This window comes from Pleurodeles waltl, chromosome 3_1, assembly GCF_031143425.1.
Source record: "Pleurodeles waltl isolate 20211129_DDA chromosome 3_1, aPleWal1.hap1.20221129, whole genome shotgun sequence".
NCBI lineage: Eukaryota > Metazoa > Chordata > Amphibia > Caudata > Salamandridae > Pleurodeles > Pleurodeles waltl.
The window spans coordinates 1680077910-1680100587 of NC_090440.1; the positions used below are offsets into that span (position 1 = coordinate 1680077910).

The following is a 22678-nucleotide window of genomic DNA, read 5'->3' on the forward strand; positions in this document are numbered from 1 at the left end:
GTAGACCCAGTGAATAAGATTACATTTAGTCGGATACTTAATCATTTTAGACATTCATGTAGCTGCACCTCTTCACCTAGACACACCAATCTACACTACAGGCCATACACACACTTGTACACTTCACATACAGCTTTGGAATAAAGGTCTCCGCCAAACAGCCCCCTGTGGGTGCCAGTCGAGCATTGCAGCGCTGACTCAACGAGGAGCAGGCCCTATGATGGAAACATGAAACCCATTTGGGTATGTGAGGGCTCGTCTTCTCTCTCTGTTGGAGAAGTGTGGCTGTTGGAGAAGTGTGGCTCAATGGTTAGAGCGGCAGACCCTGAGGCAGAGATCTGGCTCAAGACCAGGGTTCAAGTCCCGCTTCGGGAGGTCTTGGGCTCAATTCCCCTTGACCAGATAATTCTCGCCTCGGTGCCTAATCTAATTCATGGGTCCCACTCTGCAACTCTGGGCAATAGCTTGCTTAATCTCCACAACGGCCCCAACAGCGCTTGGATGCCTGGCTTCACCCTGCTCAGGAGTGGGCGCCTCACAGGGAAAAGCCAGGAGGGGTTCCATAGCGGTATGAGTACAGCGCCTTGAGACCCTAACGGGTGGGTAGTGCGCTATACAAGTGCTAATTTACATTTTTCTTCCTAAAGGAATAGTTTTCTGCCCCACCGGTGGGGTACTGGTCCAACCTGTTTTTTTCCCGTTTTTTTCCTTCTTCTTTCTTCTGCATGGCCTGATATTGGCCTGGAAGAAACAGCATACCGTGGCCATATACACATGGTTCATAGGAGCACGTGTACTGGACCTTTAAGCGCTCCTGGTTGACCCCTTTTTTGTCTTTTGAAATAGTTTTTACATATGGGCCAGGAGAGTGTAGCTAACTCCCAACATCACCCCACTTGTAATGCAAATGGTGCACATTCTGGGCTTGGGTAGGCTGCCACTTTGAAAAACCTACCGGATCCAGACAGTTCTGAAAACTACACATCTGGGGTAGTCCCGGGTGGTGTGCTTCACATGCACCCCACACAATTTTCTTACCCACAATGCCCTGCAAACCCCAAACATTGACTAAAAACACACATTTATGTGAGGAAACCTCTGAAATCAGCAAAAAGCCACATATTTCTTATCAGAAAGCCCTCCCCAAGTCTCCTGATAAAAATGGCACCTACCTTTTGTGGATGGGACAAGAGACTTTGACACAAAAGGCACAGAAGTTCTACGTGGAGAGATCAGCAATAGGGGTAGCTGTGGAATTTGGGACCGTGCTTGGCAACCCATGGAAACCTACCAACCACAGACATTTTTTAAAAGTAGAAAACCAGGGGAATTCCAGGGTGGTGTGCCTTGAGTGAATCCCACAAGTTCTTCTTCCCCTGCAAACCTCAAACTTTGCCTGAAATCATGCATTCTCCTTACATTTCTGCGATGGAAATTCTGGAATCCACAGAAATCCATAAAACAATGAGTGGAGAAACAAAAAAGTCTTCTCTATCAACAACAAAATAATTGTATACCTCTCTTTTTCTTGCTGATTTGCTTGCTCAACTCCATTGTTAATTACAGACAGTTCGTCCAACAAAGATGTTGATTCTTTTGTAAACTTCTCAAAAACCTAAAACAACCACACACAAAAATCACATAATTTAATATTTACACATACTGTGTGAGGACAATTCAAACAAGCACATTTGAATTATCTAACCCTTCTTTAATCCCATAACTGGAAACTGTTTTCTTTTGTATTCATATATTTTATAAACATTTATGTGTTACAAGCTCCGAGCGTGTGTTTCAAAGCAAATTCTACAAACCCTTCAACTGGAAAAGAAAGCCATTTTGGCTGTACAAAACATCTGTCATGGCATCCTTGAATAAAACAACATTTTGATAATGCTCTGCCATTTTCTGTTTAATGAAGCTGTCTGAACATATTGTGGAAATTGGTTGAGATTACTTAACTTGAAAACCAAACAAGATGGCTTCATCACTGTTGCATAGTACAAATACAGTATAAAGTCACATTATACATTTTAGTTTATCCTTACATGTGTAACAATTTTGTTAAATTGTTTCCAACAATACGTACATACATTTAAACAATGTTTAAAAAAATATTTTTGGTTGCTATGCTCAGTTTCTCTATGCTTTACCACCAGCAAATTATCCCCTTCGAAGAGAGTACCCTGGAAGCCTTTCACCAAAGGATCCTTGCTTGTCTTGGTGGACTGTAGAACGGGATCTAAAAACAGAATGTAAAGACTTTCCAGCACCAAAAACATTTATTTTATGCTGTACTGACACTATGCCAAATAGAAAGGAGGCCTAGACTAGTCGGAGAATTTACAGCAGAGACCAAGGCCTGAAGGTATTTCAATCTCCTGTTATTTTCCATTCACAAAAATCTAATCTTAAGGACAAGTCTGAGATCACACCCACAAATTCTAGGTAACATACCTACTGTAGGAAGTTGGCTCTGTATGTGCTATTTCAAAGTAAGGAATAGCATGCACAGAGTCCAAGGGTTCCCCTTAGAGGTAAAATAGTGGTAAAAATAGATAATACTAATGCTCTATTTTGTGGTAGTGTGGTCGAGCAGTAGGCTTATCCAAGGAGTAGTGTTAAGCATTTGTTGTACATACACATAGACAATAAATGAGGTACACACACTCAGAGACAAATCCAGCCAATAGGTTTTGTTATAGAAAAATATATTTTCTTAGTTTATTTTAAGAACCACAGGTTCAAATTTAACATGTAATATCTTGTTTGAAAGGTATTGCAGGTAAGTACATTAGGAACTTTGAATCATTTCAATTGCATGTATACTTTTCAAGTTATTCACAAATAGCTATTTTAAAAGTGGACACAGTGCAATTTTCACAGTTCCTGGGGGAGGTAAGTTTTTGTTAGTTTTACCAGGTAAGTAAGACACTTACAGGGTTCAGTTCTTGGTCCAAGGTAGCCCACCGTTGGGGGTTCAGAGCAACCCCAAAATTACCACACCAGCAGCTCAGGGCCGGTCAGGTGCAGAGTTCAAAGTGGTGCCCAAAACGCATAGGCTTCAATGGAGGGAAGGGGGTGCCCCGGTTCCGGTCTGCTTGCAGGTAAGTACCCGCGTCTTTGGAGGGCAGACCAGGGGGGTTTTGTAGGGCACCCGGGGGGGACACAAGCCCACACAGAAATTTCACCCTCAGCGGCGCGGGGCGGCCGGGTGCAGTGTTAGAACAAGCGTCGGGTTTGTAATGGAAGTCAATGAGAGATCAAGGGATCTCTTCAGCGCTGCAGGCAGGCAAGGGGGGGCTTCCTCGGGGAAACCTCCACTTGGGCAAGGGAGAGGGACTCCTGGGGGTCACTTCTGCAGTGAAAGTCTGGTCCTTCAGGTCCTGGGGGCTGCGGGTGCAGGGTCTTTTCCAGGCGTCGGGACTTAGGTTTCAGAGAGTCGCGGTCAGGGGAAGCCTCGGGATTCCCTCTGCAGGCGGCGCTGTGGGGGCTCAGGGGGGACAGGTTTTGGTACTCACAGTCGTAGAGTAGTCCGGGGGTCCTCCCTGAGGTGTTGGTTCTCCACCAGCCGAGTCGGGGTCGCCGGGTGCAGTGTTGCAAGTCTCACGCTTCTTGCGGGGAGATTGCAGGGTTCTTTAAAGCTGCTCCTTGAAACAAAGTTGCAGTCTTTTTGGAGCAGGTCCGCTGTCCTCGGGAGTTTCTTGTCTTTTTCGAAGCAGGGCAGTCCTCAGAGGATTCAGAGGTCGCTGGTCCCTTTGGAAGGCGTCGCTGGAGCAGAGTTCTTTGGAAGGCAGGAGACAGGCCGGTGAGTTTCTGGAGCCAAGGCAGTAGTTGTCTTCTGGTCTTCCTCTGCAGGGGTTTTCAGCTAGGCAGTCCTTCTTCTTGTTGTTGCAGGAATCTGATTTTCTAGGGTTCAGGGTAGCCCTTAAATACTAAATTTAAGGGCGTGTTTAGGTCTGGGGGGTTAGTAGCCAATGGCTACTAGCCCTGAGGGTGGGTACACCCTCTTTGTGCCTCCTCCCAAGGGGAGGGGGTCACAATCCTAACCCTATTGGGGGAATCCTCCATCTGCAAGATGGAGGATTTCTAAAAGTTAGAGTCACCTCAGCTCAGGACACCTTAGGGGCTGTCCTGACTGGTCAGTGACTCCTCCTTGTTGCTTTCTTTGTTCCCTCCAGCCTTGCCGCCAAAAGTGGGGGCCGTGGCCAGAGGGGGCGGGCAACTCCACTAAGCTGGAGTGCCCTGCTGGGCTGTGACAAAGGGGTGAGCCTTTGAGGCTCACCGCCAGGTGTTACAGCTCCTGCCTGGGGGAGGTGTTAGCATCTCCACCCAGTGCAGGCTTTGTTACTGGCCTCAGAGTGACAAAGGCACTCTCCCCATGGGGCCAGCAACATGTCTCTAGTGTGGCAGGCTGCTGGAACTAGTCAGCCTACACAGACAGTCGGTTAAGTTTCAGGGGGCACCTCTAAGGTGCCCTCTGGGGTGTATTTTACAATAAAATGTACACTGGCATCAGTGTGCATTTATTGTGCTGAGAAGTTTGATACCAAACTTCCCAGTTTTCAGTGTAGCCATTATGGTGCTGTGGAGTTCGTGTTTGACAAACTCCCAGACCATATACTCTTATGGCTACCCTGCACTTACAATGTCTAAGGTTTTGTTTAGACACTGTAGGGGTACCATGCTCATGCACTGGTACCCTCACCTATGGTATAGTGCACCCTGCCTTAGGGCTGTAAGGCCTGCTAGAGGGGTGACTGACCTATACTTGTATAGGCAGTGAGAGGCTGGCATGGCACCCTGAGGGGAGTGCCATGTCGACTTACTCATTTTGTTCTCACTAGCACACACAAGCTGGCAAGCAGTGTGTCTGTGCTGAGTGAGAGGTCTCCAGGGTGGCATAAGACATTCTGCAGCCCTTAGAGACCTTCCTTGGCATCAGGGCCCTTGGTACTAGAAGTACCAGTTACAAGGGACTTATCTGGATGCCAGGGTCTGCCAATTGTGGATACAAAAGTACAGGTTAGGGAAAGAACACTGGTGCTGGGGCCTGGTTAGCAGGCCTCAGCACACTTTCAATTGTAAACATAGCATCAGCAAAGGCAAAAAGTCAGGGGGCAACCATGCCAAGGAGGCATTTCCTTACACAACCCCCCCCCAAACGAAAGAGGATGAGACTAACATTTCCCAAGAGAGTCTTCATTTTCTAAGTGGAAGAACCTGGAAAGGCCATCTGCATTGGCATGGGCAGTCCCAGGTCTGTGTTCCACTATAAAGTCCATTCCCTGTAGGGAGATAGACCACCTCAACAGTTTAGGATTTTCACCTTTCATTTGCATCAGCCATTTGAGAGGTCTGTGGTCAGTTTGAACTAGGAAGTGAGTCCCAAAGAGGTATGGTCTCAGCTTCTTCAGGGACCAAACCACAGCAAAGGCCTCCCCCTCAATGGCACTCCAACGCTGCTCCCTGGGGAGTAACCTCCTGCTAATGAAAGCAACAGGCTGGTCAAGGCCATCATCATTTGTTTGGGACAAAACTGCCCCTATCCCATGTTCAGAGGCATCTGTCTGCACAATGAACTGCTTAGAATAATCTGGAGCTTTTAGAACTGGTGCTGAGCACATTGCTTGTTTCAGGGTGTCAAAGGCCTGTTGGCATTCCACAGTCCAGTTCACTTTCTTGGGCATTTTCTTGGAGGTGAGTTCAGTGAGGGCTGTCACAATGGATCCATATCCCTTCACAAACCTCCTGTAATACCCAGTCAAGCCAAGGAATGCCCTGACTTGAGTCTGGGTTTTTGGAGCTACCCAGTCCAGAATAGTCTGGATCTTGGGTTGGAGTGGCTGAACTTGGCCTCCACCTACAAGGTGGCCCAAGTAAACCACAGTTCCCTGCCCTATCTGGCATTTGGATGCCTTGATAGAGAGGCCTGCAGATTGCAGAGCCTTCAAACCCTTCTTCAGGTGGACCAGGTGATCCTGCCAGGTGGAGCTAAAGACAGCAATATCATCAAGATAAGCTGTGCTAAAGGACTCCAAACCAGCAAGGACTTGATTCACCAACCTTTGGAAGGTGGCAGGGGCATTCTTTAAACCAAAGGGCATAACAGTAAACTGATAATGCCCCTCAGGTGTGGAGAATGCTGTTTTCTCTTTTGCTCCAGGTGCCATTTTTATTTGCCAGTACCCTGCTGTCAAGTCAAAGGTACTTAAGAATTTGGCAGCACCTAATTTGTCTATGAGCTCATCAGCTCTAGGAATTGGATGAGCATCTGTCTTGGTGACAGAGTTGAGCCCTCTGTAGTCCACACAAAACCTCATCTCTTTCTTTCCATCTTTGGTGTGAGGTTTGGGGACTAAGACCACTGGGCTAGCCCAGGGGCTGTCAGAGCGCTCAATTACTCCCAATTCCAGCATCTTGTGGACTTCCACCTTGATGCTTTCCTTAACATGGTCAGACTGTCTAAAGATTTTGTTTTTGACAGGCATGCTGTCTCCTGTGTCCACATCATGGGTACACAGGTGTGTCTGACCAGAGGTTAAGGAGAAGAGTTCAGGAAACTGTTGTAGGACTCTCCTACAATCAGCTTGCTGTTGGCCAGAGAGGGTGTCTGAGTAGATCACTCCATCTACTGAGCCATCTTTTGGGTCTGATGACAGAAGATCAGGGAGAGGTTCACTCTCTGCCTCCTGATCCTCATCTGTTACCATCAACAGATTTACATCAGCCCTGTCATGGAAGAGCTTAAGGCGGTTCACATGGATCACCCTCTTGGGGCTCCTGCTCGTGCCCAGGTCCACCAGGTAGGTGACCTGACTCTTCCTTTCAAGTACTGGGTAAGGGCCACTCCATTTGTCCTGGAGTGCCCTGGGAGCCACAGGCTCCAGAACCCAGACTTTCTGCCCTGGTTGGAACTCAACCATTGCAGCCTTTTGGTCATACCAAAACTTCTGGAGCTGTTGGCTGGCCTCAAGGTTTTTGGTTGCCTTTTCCATGTACTCTGCCATTCTAGAGCGAAGGCCAAGTACATAGTCCACTATGTCCTGTTTAGGCTCATGAAGAGGTCTCTCCCAGCCTTCTTTAACAAGAGCAAGTGGTCCCCTTACAGGGTGACCAAACAGAAGTTCAAAGGGTGAGAATCCTACTCCCTTCTGTGGCACCTCTCTGTAAGCAAAAAGCAGACATGGCAAGAGGACATCCCATCTCCTTTTGAGTTTTTCTGGGAGCCCCATGATCATGCCTTTTAATGTCTTGTTGAATCTCTCAACTAAGCCATTAGTTTGTGGATGGTATGGTGTAGTGAATTTGTAAGTCACTCCACACTCATTCCACATGTGTTTTAGGTATGCTGACATGAAGTTGGTACCTCTGTCAGACACCACCTCCTTAGGGAAACCCACTCTGGTAAAGATACCAATGAGGGCCTTGGCTACTGCAGGGGCAGTAGTCGACCTAAGGGGAATAGCTTCAGGATACCTAGTAGCATGATCCACTACTACTAGGATGTACATATTTCCTGAGGCTGTGGGGGGGTTCCAGTGGACCAACTATGTCCACACCCACTCTTTCAAAGGGGACCCCCACCACTGGAAGTGGAATGAGGGGGGCCTTTGGGTGCCCACCTGTCTTACCACTGGATTGACAGGTGGGGCAGGAGAGGCAAAACTCCTTAACCTTCTGGGACATATTGGGCCAGTAGAAGTGGTTGACTAACCTCTCCCACGTCTTGGTTTGTCCCAAATGCCCAGCAAGGGGAATATCATGGGCTAAGGTCAGAATAAACTCTCTGAACGACTGAGGCACTACCACTCTCCTAGTGGCACCAGGTTTGGGGTCTCTGGCCTCAGTGTACAGGAGTCCATCTTCCCAATAGACCCTATGTGTTCCATTTTTCTTGCCCTTGGACTCTTCAGCAGCTTGCTGCCTAAGGCCTTCAAGAGAGGGACAGGTTTCTTGTCCCTTACACAGCTCCTCCCTTGAGGGTCCCCCTGGGCCTAAGAGCTCAACCTGATAAGGCTCAAGCTCCAAAGGCTCAGTTCCCTCAGAGGGCAGAACTTCTTCCTGAGAAGAGAGGTTCTCTTTCTCTGACTGTGTTGCAGTTGGTTTCCCAACTGACTTTCCTTTTCTCTTGGTAGGCTGGGCCTTTCTTCCAGACTCCAGCTCTACTTTTTCACCCTGTGCCTTGCATTGTGCTCTTGTTTTTACACACACCAGTTCAGGGATACCCAGCATGGCTGCATGGGTTTTTAGTTCTACCTCAGCCCATGCTGAGGACTCCAGGTCATTTCCAAGCAGACAGTCTACTGGGATGTTTGAGGAGACCACCACCTGTTTCAGGCCATTGACCCCTCCCCATTCTAAAGTTACCATTGCCATGGGATGTGCTTTAGTTTGATTGTCAGCGTTGGTGACTGTATAGGTTTTTCCAGTCAGGTATTGGCCAGGGGAAACCAGTTTCTCTGTCACCATGGTGACACTGGCACCTGTATCCCTCAGGCCCTCTACACTTGTCCCATTAATAAAGAGCTGCTGCCTGTATTTTTGCATGTTAGGAGGCCAGGCAGCTAGTGTGGCTAAATCCACCCCACCCTCAGAGACTAGAGTAGCTTCAGTGTGGACCCTGATTTGCTCTGGGCACACTGTTGATCCCACTTGGAGACTAGCCATTCCAGTGTTACCTGGATTGGAGTTTGGAGTGGAACTTTTCTTGGGACAGGCCTTGTCTCCAGTTTGGTGTCCAGACTGACTACAGTTTCGACACCAGGCCTTTTTGGGATCAAAGTTTTTACCCTTGTACCCAGGATTGTTTTGTGAAGAGGCTCTGGGCCCACCCTCCTGTGCAGGTTTTTGGGGGCCTGTAGAAGACTCTTTACTATTTTTATTTTTGGCTGTCTCACCACCTTTCCCCTGGGGAGGTTTTGTGACCCCTTTCTTTTGGTCACCCCCTGTGGAAGTTTTGGACACCCTAGTCTTGACCCAATGGTCCGCCTTCTTTCCCAATTCTTGGGGAGAAATTGGTCCTAGGTCTACCAGATGCTGATGCAGTTTATCATTGAAACAATTACTTAACAGGTGTTCTTTCACAAATAAATTGTACAGCCCATCATAATTACTTACACCACTGCCTTGAATCCAACCATCTAGTGTTTTTACTGAGTAGTCTACAAAGTCAACCCAGGTCTGGCTCGAGGATTTTTGAGCCCCCCTGAATCTAATCCTATACTCCTCAGTGGAGAATCCAAAGCCCTCAATCAGGGTACCCTTCATGAGGTCATAAGATTCTGCATCTTTTCCAGAGAGTGTGAGGAGTCTATCCCTACACTTTCCTGTGAACATTTCCCAAAGGAGAGCACCCCAGTGAGATCTGTTCACTTTTCTGGTTACACAAGCCCTCTCGAAAGCTGTGAACCATTTGGTGATGTCATCACCATCTTCATATTTAGTTACAATCCCTTTAGGGATTTTCAACATGTCAGGAGAATCTCTGACCCTATTTATGTTGCTGCCACCATTGATGGGTCCTAGGCCCATCTCTTGTCTTTCCCTCTCTATGGCTAGGATCTGTCTTTCCAAAGCCAATCTTTTGGCCATCCTGGCTAACTGGATGTCCTCTTCACTGGAGTTTTCCTCAGTGATTTCAGAGTTGTTGGTCCCTCCGGTGAGGGAACCAGCATCTCTGACTATTATTTGTGGAGTCAGGGCTTGAGAAGCCCTGCTCTCCCTAAGTAGGACTGGAGGGGGGGAATTTCCCTCCAAGTCACTATCTTCATCCTCTGAGTTGCCACCCTCAGAGGGGTTGGCCTTTTCAAACTCTGCCAAAAGCTCCTGGAGCTGTATTTTGGTAGGTTTGGGGCCCATTGCTATTTTCTTTAGTTTACAGAGTGACCTTAGCTCTCTCATCTGTAGATGGAGGTAAGGTGTGGTGTCGAGTTCCACCACAGTCACATCTGTGCTAGACATTTTGCTTCTAAAAGTTGGAATACTTTTTAAGAATCTAAAACTGGTTCTAGAATCTAATTCAAACTTTTACAAACTTTTAAACTCTAAAAGAAATGCTAAACAGGATCTAACACAAGGCCCTAGCAGGTCTTTTAAGAATTTAGAAAACTTTTCAAATTGCAAAAATCAATTTCTAATGACAATTTTGGAATTTGTCGTGTGATCAGGTATTGGCTGAGTAGTCCAGCAAATGCAAAGTCTTGTACCCCACCGCTGATCCACCAATGTAGGAAGTTGGCTCTGTATGTGCTATTTCAAAGTAAGGAATAGCATGCACAGAGTCCAAGGGTTCCCCTTAGAGGTAAAATAGTGGTAAAAATAGATAATACTAATGCTCTATTTTGTGGTAGTGTGGTCGAGCAGTAGGCTTATCCAAGGAGTAGTGTTAAGCATTTGTTGTACATACACATAGACAATAAATGAGGTACACACACTCAGAGACAAATCCAGCCAATAGGTTTTGTTATAGAAAAATATCTTTTCTTAGTTTATTTTAAGAACCACAGGTTCAAATTTAACATGTAATATCTTGTTTGAAAGGTATTGCAGGTAAGTACATTAGGAACTTTGAATCATTTCAATTGCATGTATACTTTTCAAGTTATTCACAAATAGCTATTTTAAAAGTGGACACAGTGCAATTTTCACAGTTCCTGGGGGAGGTAAGTTTTTGTTAGTTTTACCAGGTAAGTAAGACACTTACAGGGTTCAGTTCTTGGTCCAAGGTAGCCCACCGTTGGGGGTTCAGAGCAACCCCAAAATTACCACACCAGCAGCTCAGGGCCGGTCAGGTGCAGAGTTCAAAGTGGTGCCCAAAACGCATAGGCTTCAATGGAGGGAAGGGGGTGCCCCGGTTCCGGTCTGCTTGCAGGTAAGTACCCGCGTCTTCGGAGGGCAGACCAGGGGGGTTTTGTAGGGCACCGGGGGGGACACAAGCCCACACAGAAATTTCACCCTCAGCGGCGCGGGGGCGGCCGGGTGCAGTGCTAGAACAAGAGTCAGGTTTGTAATGGAAGTCAATGAGAGATCAAGGGATCTCTTCAGCGCTGCAGGCAGGCAAGGGGGGGCTTCCTCGGGGAAACCTCCACTTGGGCAAGGGAGAGGGACTCCTGGGGGTCACTTCTGCAGTGAAAGTCCGGTCCTTCAGGTCCTGGGGGCTGCGGGTGCAGGGTCTTTTCCAGGCGTCGGGACTTAGGTTTCAGAGAGTCGCGGTCAGGGGAAGCCTCGGGATTCCCTCTGCAGGCGGCGCTGTGGGGGCTCAGGGGGGACAGGTTTTGGTACTCACAGTCGTAGAGTAGTCCGGGGGTCCTCCCTGAGGTGTTGGTTCTCCACCAGCCGAGTCGGGGTCGCCGGGTGCAGTGTTGCAAGTCTCACGCTTCTTGCGGGGAGATTGCAGGGTTCTTTAAAGCTGCTCCTTGAAACAAAGTTGCAGTCTTTTTGGAGCAGGTCCGCTGTCCTCGGGAGTTTCTTGTCTTTTTCGAAGCAGGGCAGTCCTCAGAGGATTCAGAGGTCACTGGTCCCTTTGGAAGGCGTCGCTGGAGCAGAGTTCTTTGGAAGGCAGGAGACAGGCCGGTGAGTTTCTGGAGCCAAGGCAGTAGTTGTCTTCTGGTCTTCCTCTGCAGGGGTTTTCAGCTAGGCAGTCCTTCTTCTTGTTGTTGCAGGAATCTGATTTTCTAGGGTTCAGGGTAGCCCTTAAATACTAAATTTAAGGGCGTGTTTAGGTCTGGGGGGTTAGTAGCCAATGGCTACTAGCCCTGAGGGTGGGTACACCCTCTTTGTGCCTCCTCCCAAGGGGAGGGGGTCACAATCCTAACCCTATTGGGGGAATCCTCCATCTGCAAGATGGAGGATTTCTAAAAGTTAGAGTCACCTCAGCTCAGGACACCTTAGGGGCTGTCCTGACTGGTCAGTGACTCCTCCTTGTTGCTTTCTTTGTTCCCTCCAGCCTTGCCGCCAAAAGTGGGGGCCGTGGCCGGAGGGGGCGGGCAACTCCACTAAGCTGGAGTGCCCTGCTGGGCTGTGACAAAGGGGTGAGCCTTTGAGGCTCACCGCCAGGTGTTACAGCTCCTGCCTGGGGGAGGTGTTAGCATCTCCACCCAGTGCAGGCTTTGTTACTGGCCTCAGAGTGACAAAGGCACTCTCCCCATGGGGCCAGCAACATGTCTCTAGTGTGGCAGGCTGCTGGAACTAGTCAGCCTACACAGACAGTCAGTTAAGTTTCAGGGGGCACCTCTAAGGTGCCCTCTGGGGTGTATTTTACAATAAAATGTACACTGGCATCAGTGTGCATTTATTGTGCTGAGAAGTTTGATACCAAACTTCCCAGTTTTCAGTGTAGCCATTATGGTGCTGTGGAGTTCGTGTTTGACAAACTCCCAGACCATATACTCTTATGGCTACCCTGCACTTACAATGTCTAAGGTTTTGTTTAGACACTGTAGGGGTACCATGCTCATGCACTGGTACCCTCACCTATGGTATAGTGCACCCTGCCTTAGGGCTGTAAGGCCTGCTAGAGGGGTGACTGACCTATACTTGTATAGGCAGTGAGAGGCTGGCATGGCACCCTGAGGGGAGTGCCATGTCGACTTACTCATTTTGTTCTCACTAGCACACACAAGCTGGCAAGCAGTGTGTCTGTGCTGAGTGAGAGGTCTCCAGGGTGGCATAAGACATGCTGCAGCCCTTAGAGACCTTCCTTGGCATCAGGGCCCTTGGTACTAGAAGTACCAGTTACAAGGGACTTATCTGGATGCCAGGGTCTGCCAATTGTGGATACAAAAGTACAGGTTAGGGAAAGAACACTGGTGCTGGGGCCTGGTTAGCAGGCCTCAGCACACTTTCAATTGTAAACATAGCATCAGCAAAGGCAAAAAGTCAGGGGGCAACCATGCCAAGGAGGCATTTCCTTACACCTACCCATGAACAGACTTCAGTATTCCAGGAATGGGTGTGCGGCACAGAAAAATGCATGCAAAAACATAGCTAAAACACATGAAGCAGATCCCAAAAAACCACAGAAAAGGACACAGTAGCATGTTTATTCCCAATCAAAAACCTGTAAAGCTCAGGGAAACAGTCAAGTTCTGAATTGTTGGAGGTAATGTGAAAGTAAAGTCATCAAGTTCTGGTCTTCTTAAAGTAACACAAAATCAAGCACAATAGTGTAGGATTACAAATAGAATGCAATTTTTGCCTAGGCAGTTATGCAGTCAAAAGGCACTAGATTCATGTAATATGATTAATATAAGGTTATTTAAAGTCTATAGACACCAATTCTTAATTGTTTATCTGCATTGTGATCATTGTTGCAGAGCACAGGATTAATTATTTGCATTGATAAGATGGGAATATCGTGAAGCTTGGGCTGTATCGTTCTCTGTGCTGGGGACCAGATTGATTTGTATATGGGTTTCCCTCTTCTGTAAAAAATACCTATTCTGTGAAGATACAGACTTATTATTGACAGAGCAAGTCAAGTACTGTGCACATAAGCATTTCAATAGTGTTTGTAACTTAATATTTTCCAAAAACCGTTGCAAAAAAAGTGCAATAGTTTATTTGAATTAACACTGGGTAGTTCTATGTCAAAAGGAGATTTTATTAAGTCTCACTGACATCTTTCAAACACTAGTAGCAGTGTTCCTTCTAGCATAGAACTATCTAGCAACTTGTAGGAGGTGTGACTGAGACAGGTCATCAGGGCAAAGCAAGGATGATTTTCCCGCAAAGCTTATTGCAGGGACAGGAGACAAATGTCTGTCTTACCTACTGTACAAGTTGTATCCTCCCATGAGGCTGATCTTGTAGGGTAGAACACTAGCATGACTTGTTTAGGGGACTCAATTAAAGGTAATACTCATGCACGACTTGCTCTGGGGACAGTATTGATTATGACTGAGGAAAGTCTTTAAGATATGCACTTTACTGTTTACTTGTGTCAAGTATTTATTGTCTGCATTTCTAACAGACTCAGGAGGTAATCCTCGCCTTGAACAAAAATATTTTATGGCTTGTCTATTTGCTCCTTTTATGCCAGCATGTCCCCATCCTCTTAGAGTCTGAAGTTATAAGTGATAAGTGATGGTCTTATGGAACAAGTGAGCAGCTGATGGTGCTGCTTTGTAACTATTTTAATAAAGGCCATCACTACAGTAATCTGAGTGCATGGGAGGAGTATCTGGATTTGCAATCCACAGTTAACAAGTTTTACTTAATTTGTTGTGCAAATCGGGATTACCTTTGGAAATAGGATGGCTGGATCCTCAGAACTGCCATACTATTGTGGAAGACTGCAAACACTGCATTTATAGTCAATGGTAACAATTAGCTTGTTTACATAGCATTCACAGCTAGAATCAGGGAACTTTAAAAAATGTTTGCTTACAGATACAACTAAATGCATTTTTTCTTGTTCATGCTCATCGGGTGTGTCACTTTCGAGACAAGACATGTAGCCAATTTGGCATTCAAGGAGAGTTTTGTTTTTCAAATTCATCTTATGCAAGCAAAACTGTGTACAATGTACTTTTGAGGGCGGCCTGTGCCTTTTCCCATGGTCTCACTCTTTCACCTACCTGTGTCTTAGTGAGACTTAAGTCGTCATCAGTACTAGAAACCGCTGTAATTTTGTATATATGGGTCATCCCTGGGAGCTTTTTTTCACTGGAGGTGTCAGGGGGATACCTTTGTAAGTAGCAGAGGAATCCCTTGGTTGACTCACAAACTCCTAGTTATGCAATAAATAGTCTATCAAACTCACTGAAAACTTCAAGTCAGAGTTTTATTCCACAGTCTCATGACATCTTGTTTTGTGTCCAGAATAGGTTGCTAGGTGCACTGGATTTTACTTTAAAATATGAATGAGCGTTAAAACAATATTGATAGTTGGTATGACTAACAACAAGTCTGCCTTCTAACTATTTCTGTGCATAAGAGATGAAGTTCACTTTCTCTGAACTGACTCTGGAATGATGAAAACATGATATCACTTCCTCCCACCGCATATGGAAAAGCCATTGGTGCGCTCACCGAAGGCAGATGTGGAAGTGTTTCCATGCAAGCCTCTAGCCCCTTTCATGGTAGATTGGGGACATTAGGGCGACCCTTGACCCTGACACCATCACTCAGGAGGAAGACATGCCCGGAAAAAGCAGAGTTTTCCAGTCCACATATTGTGGCAAATTGCCACACCCAAGCCGCTCCCAATGCGGGCGAGACACCATTAGAAAGGGGGAAATGGTTGAGAACCTGTCTTTTTTAATTTATTTTTTTATTGTGAGAAGAGTCTGGAAGTATAATGCCTCCATGGGCAACTCACCCCATAAGAGACAGACAAATGGAAAGGGGAGAGTAGGGAATAGTCTCCCTTCTTCAACCTACTCCCTTTCACCAAAAGATTTCTGCTTGTTGACTAGGCCAGGAAGGTGGTACCAGAGCAGGAATGCTACACTAGGCAAATAGAGAAGATTGGGGTGGGCAAATTCCACCCCAGCAGCTCCCTCTTCCACCTGAGAGAAGAGAAAAAGGCCACTAAAATGTCAGTTTCTTTGTGATCCTTGCCCCCAAGGCATAATGCTAGCCACCAGGGAAGTAGGCACCCAAGAGAGGTACCAGAGAAAAGAGCAGTCACTCCTTTTCACAACCTTTCTTGTGCCCTAACTTGTTTGGGGGCGGTAGTCGCAATGTGCCCCACTAGAATTGATACCTGTTGGAGGATTGCAGCAAAATTGTGATCTCAGGCATTGCTTTAGGAGAAGGCCAGTGACCTTCCTGAAAAGCTATTGTAGCCTATTTCTAGCTTGGTTACCCCCACTGTTGGCCTGTTTTGTCATTGTGTTTGACTGTGTTCACTGGGATCCTGCTAAACAGGACCCCAGTGACTGTGCCTGCTCCTCTAAATGTGGTTGCTAGTAGCTTTTTAGCCCCATAATTGGCATACTGGTGCCCCCATGTAAATCCCTAGTATATGGTACCTAGGTACCCAGGGCGTTGGGGTTACAGGTGATCCCTATGGTCTGCAGCAGTTATTCTGCCACCCATAGGGAGCCCATGCAAAGGATTCTACAGGCCTGCCATTGCAGCCTGCGTGAAACAGGTACATGGACCCGTTTTCACCACAGGTCACTACACCAGGTCACTGTAAGTCATCCCTATGGTAGGCCCCCTAGGCCCAGAGGGCAGGGTGCAGGTACCTGTGTTTGAGGGCACCCCTGCGCTAGCAGAGGTGCCCCCACAAACTCCATCCCCCTTTTACTGGACTTTGTGAGTGCAGGGTAGCCATTTTATATGTGTACTGGACGTAGGTCACTACCTATGACCTATGGTAACTCCGAACCTGGTATCAAACATGTTGGAATCATACCCCAATACTGTTGCAAGTATTGGAAGTATGATACAATGCACTCTGGGGGCTCCTTAGGGGACCCCAGCATTGCTATCACCAGTCTTACAGGGTTTTCCGGGCAGCCCAGCTGCTGCCACCCCTCAGACAGGTTTCTGCCCTCCTGCTGCTTGATCTGATCAAGCTCAGGAAGGCAAAACAAAGGATTTCCTTTGGGAAAGGAAGGTAACACCCTCTCCCTTTGGAAACAGGTGTGACTGACTTGGGAGGGGTAGCCTCCCCAAGCCACTGGTTTGCTTTGAAGGGCACATTTGATGCCCTCCGTGCATAAACCAGTCCACCCCAGTTCAGGGACCCCCAGTCCCTGCTCTGGTCCAAAACTGGACAATGGAAAGGGGAGGGACAACTCCCCAGTCCATCACCACCCCAGCAGTGGTGGCCAGAGCTCCCCCAAAGGGTCCCAGGTTTCTGCCATCTTGATTCTAAGGTTGTCAGGGAACTCTGGGAGCATCTGAGTGGCCAGACCAGGAAGATGACATCAGAGCCCCCTTCTGATAGGTGCTTACCTGGTTAGATGACCAATTCCACTTTCAGGGCTATTTAGGGTCTCTCTCTTGGGTGGGTCCTCAGATTTGGCTTGCAAGATTCCAGCAGGACTCCTCTGCAACTCTTAATTTGACTTCTGGCCTCTGGAACTGCGACTGGAACCTCCAGGACCCGACAAGCTGCTTCCAAGAAGAAAGGACTCTTCAGCAACATTATTTCCAGGGATCCTGCCAAATTTACAACAATTTCCTTGCCGTGTATCCTCAGAAGACCTCAACTCTTCCGCCTGCACAAGAAGAAGAAGGAATCTTCCTTGGAGTGAAGGAGTCACTTCCCTGCAACCACAGGCACCTACAACAAGTGACGACCGACTGCGTGGATCCCCTCTTCTGCTGAGCTGCCTGGATCCTGCATCATGGGTGGTGGTCAGGAGTAGGTCTCTTGGTCCTCTCTGCCAGCTGTCCAACTTTGGTGGAGGTAAGTATTTGCCTTCCCACACAGGACAGCACTCAGTGCACCACATCTCTTGCAGCTGGCAAGGTTTGTTTGCATCTCCTCCAAGGGTTCTTCAGGCGATGTGTAGCTCCAGCACTCCATCCTGCAAAGCACAGCCTCCTGTGTGGTTCTCCTGCGGCATGGGATCCACTTCTGTAGTCCTGCGTGGGCTCCTTCTGCAACTCCTGTGTCCCTGTCCTGTGGGACTCTTGTGGGTGCTGCCTCTGCTTCTGTGGACTCTCTGTGACGCTGAGGATCCCATGTGACTCCCCCTCCTGGGTTGAGTCCTCCTGGGCCTTGCTGGTCCCCGGCAGCACCTCTTTTCCACTAACCGCAAGTTTACCTTTGCCGAGGCTTCTTGGTGGAAATCCTGCAAAGACACCAGTCTGTAATCTTCCGTCCAGCATGGGACACCTTCTGCGTCCATCTGGAACTCTTCTTCAGCTCCGGGGCTGCAGTCCTGTATCCTTGAGAACCGTCGACCAACTCCTGCATCCACAGCTGGGTGGGTAGTACCTCCTACTCCTCCTGGACTCCACTGTGACTCTTGGACTTGGTCCCTCTCTCCATAGGTCTTCTTTCTTCAGGAATCCACCGTTGGTTTTCTTGCAGTCTTCTCTGGGTGTCTTCTTTTTCTTATTTTCCTCCTTTTGGGTGGTTTGGGGAAACTCCAGTGCTTTACTCCTGCATTCCTGGTCGCTGGGGGGTACTGTGTTCCTTACCTTTGTGGCTCTCTAGTACTCCCAACTCCTCTCTACACATTTTACTTACCTAGGTGGGGGCAACCTTGTTCTCATTCTATTTTATTTTTTTAGTATATGGTTTATACTCCCCCTAGGGTCACTATTGGTTATTACTGTTTGCACTGTTTTCCAGCCTGTTCTATGCCTATTTCTGATTGCTAGTGTATATATTTAGTGTTTTACTTACCTCCAAAGGGTGGGTCACCTGTCTAGTAATTTGTGGTGTTTTGTTCCAAAAATAAAGTACCTTTCTTTTTGTACAACTGAGTGTTTTCTTTCATGTGTGTAAGTGCTGTGTGACTACAGTGGTATTGCATGAACTTTGCATGTCTCCTAGATAAGCCTTGGCTGCTCATCCACAGCTACCTCTAGAGAGCCTGGCTTCTAGACACGGTCTACACTTCACTAAGAGGGGATACCTGGACCTGGTATAAGTGTAAGTACCATTGGTACCCACCACACACTAGGCCAGCTTCCTACAGATATGCATTTTGAAATCACAGTTCTCTGGCATTCATCTTTTTTTGAGATGTACCAAGACTCCTCGTCCAATACTGCCTATCCCATACTTATGTATTTGTGAGTTTGACACATAGAAGCAATGATTCTCTTGTCACTCCAGGCACACACATACAGTAGAGAGAGCAGGCAGCACTGAGAAAAGGGAGTCACTCATTTTTCCAATGTTACCTTTACAATAGAATTTCCTGCTTTAAAGGGAGCAATACCCCCTTTTTTGTTGTGCCCTATTTGCCACAGTTCTGTGACAATTTGTTTGAAAACATTTTTCTGACTAGTTAAAAGACAGCAACAGGAAGCAAGTCCACTAGGCTAGCAGGAATATGTGCTACAGATACAATGTGTCATTTGCTAACTAAGTTGGTTCCCTACACACATTTAAATTTGGCAATTTCCGTTCCTGGTTCTGTATGTACATTTTGATTTTATATAGCTGCAAACTAGTGAAAAAAAGAAGTATCTGAATAAGCATTTCATCAAAAGTGTGGAAAAGCAGAGTGGTAAGCATTTTGCTGCAGGGTGCAAATTCCAGAATTTTGTCACATAAATTGAAAGGCATCTATTTTTTACACCAAGTTAGGATTTGCAGTGAACTCCGAGTATGAAAATGTGCTGAGATCTTCTTGTTTTCAGAAAAGCCCCACGCTGGTAAGTTTTAATGGATGCCGGGTGCCCCCGGAAGCAAACCCTGTAGTTATCTCTGACAGAAATATGAAGGAAAATAAGAATTTTAGGCACAGTTTGATGTTTGCAGGATATTCTGGATAATAAAGTGTGCTGGGATCAACACAATTCATAGTACTCTGGATTACCCTGGGTCTCTAGTTTTCAGACATATCTGGGGTTGGTAAGTATACTATCCCTGCATGACAGCCAACTCAGACCCCAAACAGCGCATCTATCCACATGCCTAGGATTACTGCAGTTCAAAGGAAAAATTCTTTATGCTTCCACATTGCTTTTTAGGGCCTTTCCTGTCTAAGCTAATATGCCCACCCACTCAAGTAGAGTACAATTTGTATCGGGCGAAGGCAAATAATGTTTGGGCTGTAAGGTCTTTGTCCATTCCAGCAGATTACTGAACTTTCCCTCTTGGAAATGTGAAGACATTCTGTGATTTCAGTCAAAGTTGAACTTTGCAGGGCATTGTGGATGAGAAAATGTATCCATATCCACAGACGGGACTCCACAAGGTTTCTAATTTTCAGAAATGTCTGAGGATCTTATGTGTTTTTGGGTACTGGCTACCCCTGTGCCCAAAAATCACAGCTAATCACACCCAGGGAATGATAACTGTTCAAATGAAAATCTTAACATTTCCTACCGTGCATTCTGTGGCCTTTCGTGTCCAGGGTGAACTCCACCGTCCCAAGTAGGGCACTATCATTAATGAGAGAAGTTTAGCACACTGGGTGGTAGGACTTGTTTATCTTCACAGATTACAGAAAAGTGATCAGATTCAGTAATTATACCTAAAGTCTGACACTGGCAGGGTATTCTGGCTAAAAAACCATGGAGAGATTATCAAAAATATCCATAGTTGGTATGTTTTCTTGGGCCTCGACCTGTGGCTCAAAAGTGACAGAAAAACCACCACAATACCCAAACATAATTTCCTCTCATATGATAGACCCACTTAAACGTGGAGTATCTATGTTGGGGAGAAGTCTATGAACATAGGGTAAGATGTACAAAAAGAGTGGTTGCAAATTGCACATTGGCTTTCTGCAACCAGTATTTAATTTATGATGTTCTCTATGTACCATTAGGTCACAGCACTAAATGTCCAGTCCCAGAAGAGTGCAGCACTCCCTACATAATGAATATTATTTAGGGAGGTTGCCATTTGTGTCCCCCTGTTATTCTCTACAAAAAAAGTGAGGGTGGCCTGCAAGGAATAGTTTGCAATGCCAAATGGGAAGCGTTTTAAAGTAGCATGTTTTCTCTAAAGCAGCTTGTGCTGTTTTTTAATGAATACATTTAAAAGATTTCTTGTTTGGGAAAACTTCAGATGGAGCAGGAAGTGGTCCCTTGAACTGCTTCCTACTACCCCAGAGACTGCCAACGCCATTAAAAAAGGGGAAGGGTCACCTTTTCATTTGGGAATCAGTGTCTTCCTCTTTTTGGTGTGCCGCAGATCAATGGTTTTGCTTCATACTTCATTGAACTGTAATTAGGAAGGGACTTCTCTTTCAATCTCCTTCCTAACTGCGTGAAAGTATGGGACGGTAAATGCATTGTGTGAGTTGGAAATGTTTCTGATTAGCAAAATAGACTTCACATACATTAAAGTCCATTTTCCAGTCATAAACCATGTGATTTTCTGGACTTCAGGAGTTGCAATTCTGAAATGGCTTCATTCATTCTTATTCATCTATCCCATAGAGCAGTAAGACATTTCCTTACTGCATCATCTAGGGTTCTCGATAGTAGCGCCTTGGGCCATAAAGTTTGCAACACGCTGGAGGATTTTCATGAGGATTTTCAGCTGCAAATGTTTGAGAGTGGTCATCATCCTTCTGGCATTCCTCATCCATCAATTTCTGGCATGCAGCAAGCATCCAACTGTGCACGACTGTACACTGTATCTGAGGCTTCATCTTGATTACTGATGTCTGCCTCTAATTCAGAATCCAAACTGTGAGAAGGTGGTTAGTCTGAAACCTTCATGTGAGCAGAAGCTACTACAAAAGGTATTTTATCTATGATGGTATTGCCAGCGAGGCCACTGGAGATATGTGATGAGAGAGTGACGGTAAAGTGTCTGCGTTAATAAGGGTGTCATTGAAGGGGGGACATGTGTGAGGTGAGGGTAGGAGGATGGCTGGGGTTGCTGCTGGACATCCTGCTACGTATTGTGGTAGAGTGTCTGGTTGTCAACAGTGCTACCTTTGTCAGTGAGGGTCTGGTCATTGCCAGTGTCTTGGCTGGAGTAGTACCACTGGACTTGGACACTGGAGAGGCGATAGTCGACAGTGGAATCTTCTTTATTAATTAGGAGCAAAACAGTCCTTGACACTGAGACAGGCAAGTCTGACAGCACTTCAAGTGAGCTGGATTATTTGCAAAATATTTCACTGTGGCTGGTCTTTGCCCTTTTTTTTAATGTCTCTATGAGGAGAATATAGCCTTTCTCTTGAGAAGAATCCAGGTACTTCTTTAGTAAACTTCAGCTCAGACAGCTTGAAATGCTTCACATTTTGTACCACCATCCTGGAAGTGTCTGGTGAAGCACATTCCAGAGAATCATCCTCGTGAGGAGCTTGCATCCAATTTGGAAGTAGACAAAAAGCACCAACCTCTTCTCCAGATCTTTTAGAGTTTTTGAAAGAAATGTATAATGAATGCCACATTAACGTTTTGTGCATGGGATAACAAGTAAATACACTTGACAGGAAGATGATCAGTGTAAATCTACTTTTGGCCAAGTTGGAGCAGAACTACTTCCATTGTATCAAAGTGACAGGTGATGACAGCTGACTGCATTCTGGGCCAGAGATGAGGTGAAAATCATGACCCGTGTTTGAAAGGCTTTCTGTACTAGGTCTATCTTGAGTTCCAACACGTCCTACCACCACCTCATCGCTCCACAGGCCCCTGCTGTTCAGTTTGCCTATGTGGACTTCCCACCCAATTGGGATGGGACAGTTTTCATTGTTACAGAGGGAGATGGCTCCACGAAGTGTCTGCCCTCTGTAATGTTGTTTGAGTTCCACCACTGTATGTCCTTTTGAATTCTCTTTGCGACAACCCCTACATCCTCCCAACTCCCAGTTGAACTTTGAATTGCAGTGCAGCTCTGGACTTTGCTATGTAATTGTCCTTTTTTATTCTCTGCAGAGAACTGACCACTGTGTTCCCAAAAAAGCTTTCCCCTGTGAACGGCATGCTAATGACTGTAGTCTGTACTTCCTTTATGAATCTTAAGACCCTTAGGTAAGTTCATCTTTTCAAGGTGGTTCCTGATAACAGTTGCCTGCTGAATTTGTTGGCTGCATCCAGTGCTGACCTGAGGCATGTGTTGGCAATA

General features: G+C 46.5%; 1 protein-coding gene across 3 annotated transcripts in view; it reads right to left on the reverse strand.

Moving 5' to 3' along the window:
* The window catches only part of SESTD1 (SEC14 and spectrin domain containing 1), a 355047-nt gene that overhangs the window by 269989 nt on the left and 62380 nt on the right, over positions 1-22678 (reverse strand). For all 3 annotated transcript variants that reach the window (XM_069225441.1, XM_069225439.1, XM_069225440.1), the window contains one exon: positions 1518-1615. In XM_069225441.1, coding sequence (XP_069081542.1) covers positions 1518-1615 — 98 coding nt within the window. The remainder of the gene's footprint in view (positions 1-1517; positions 1616-22678) is intronic.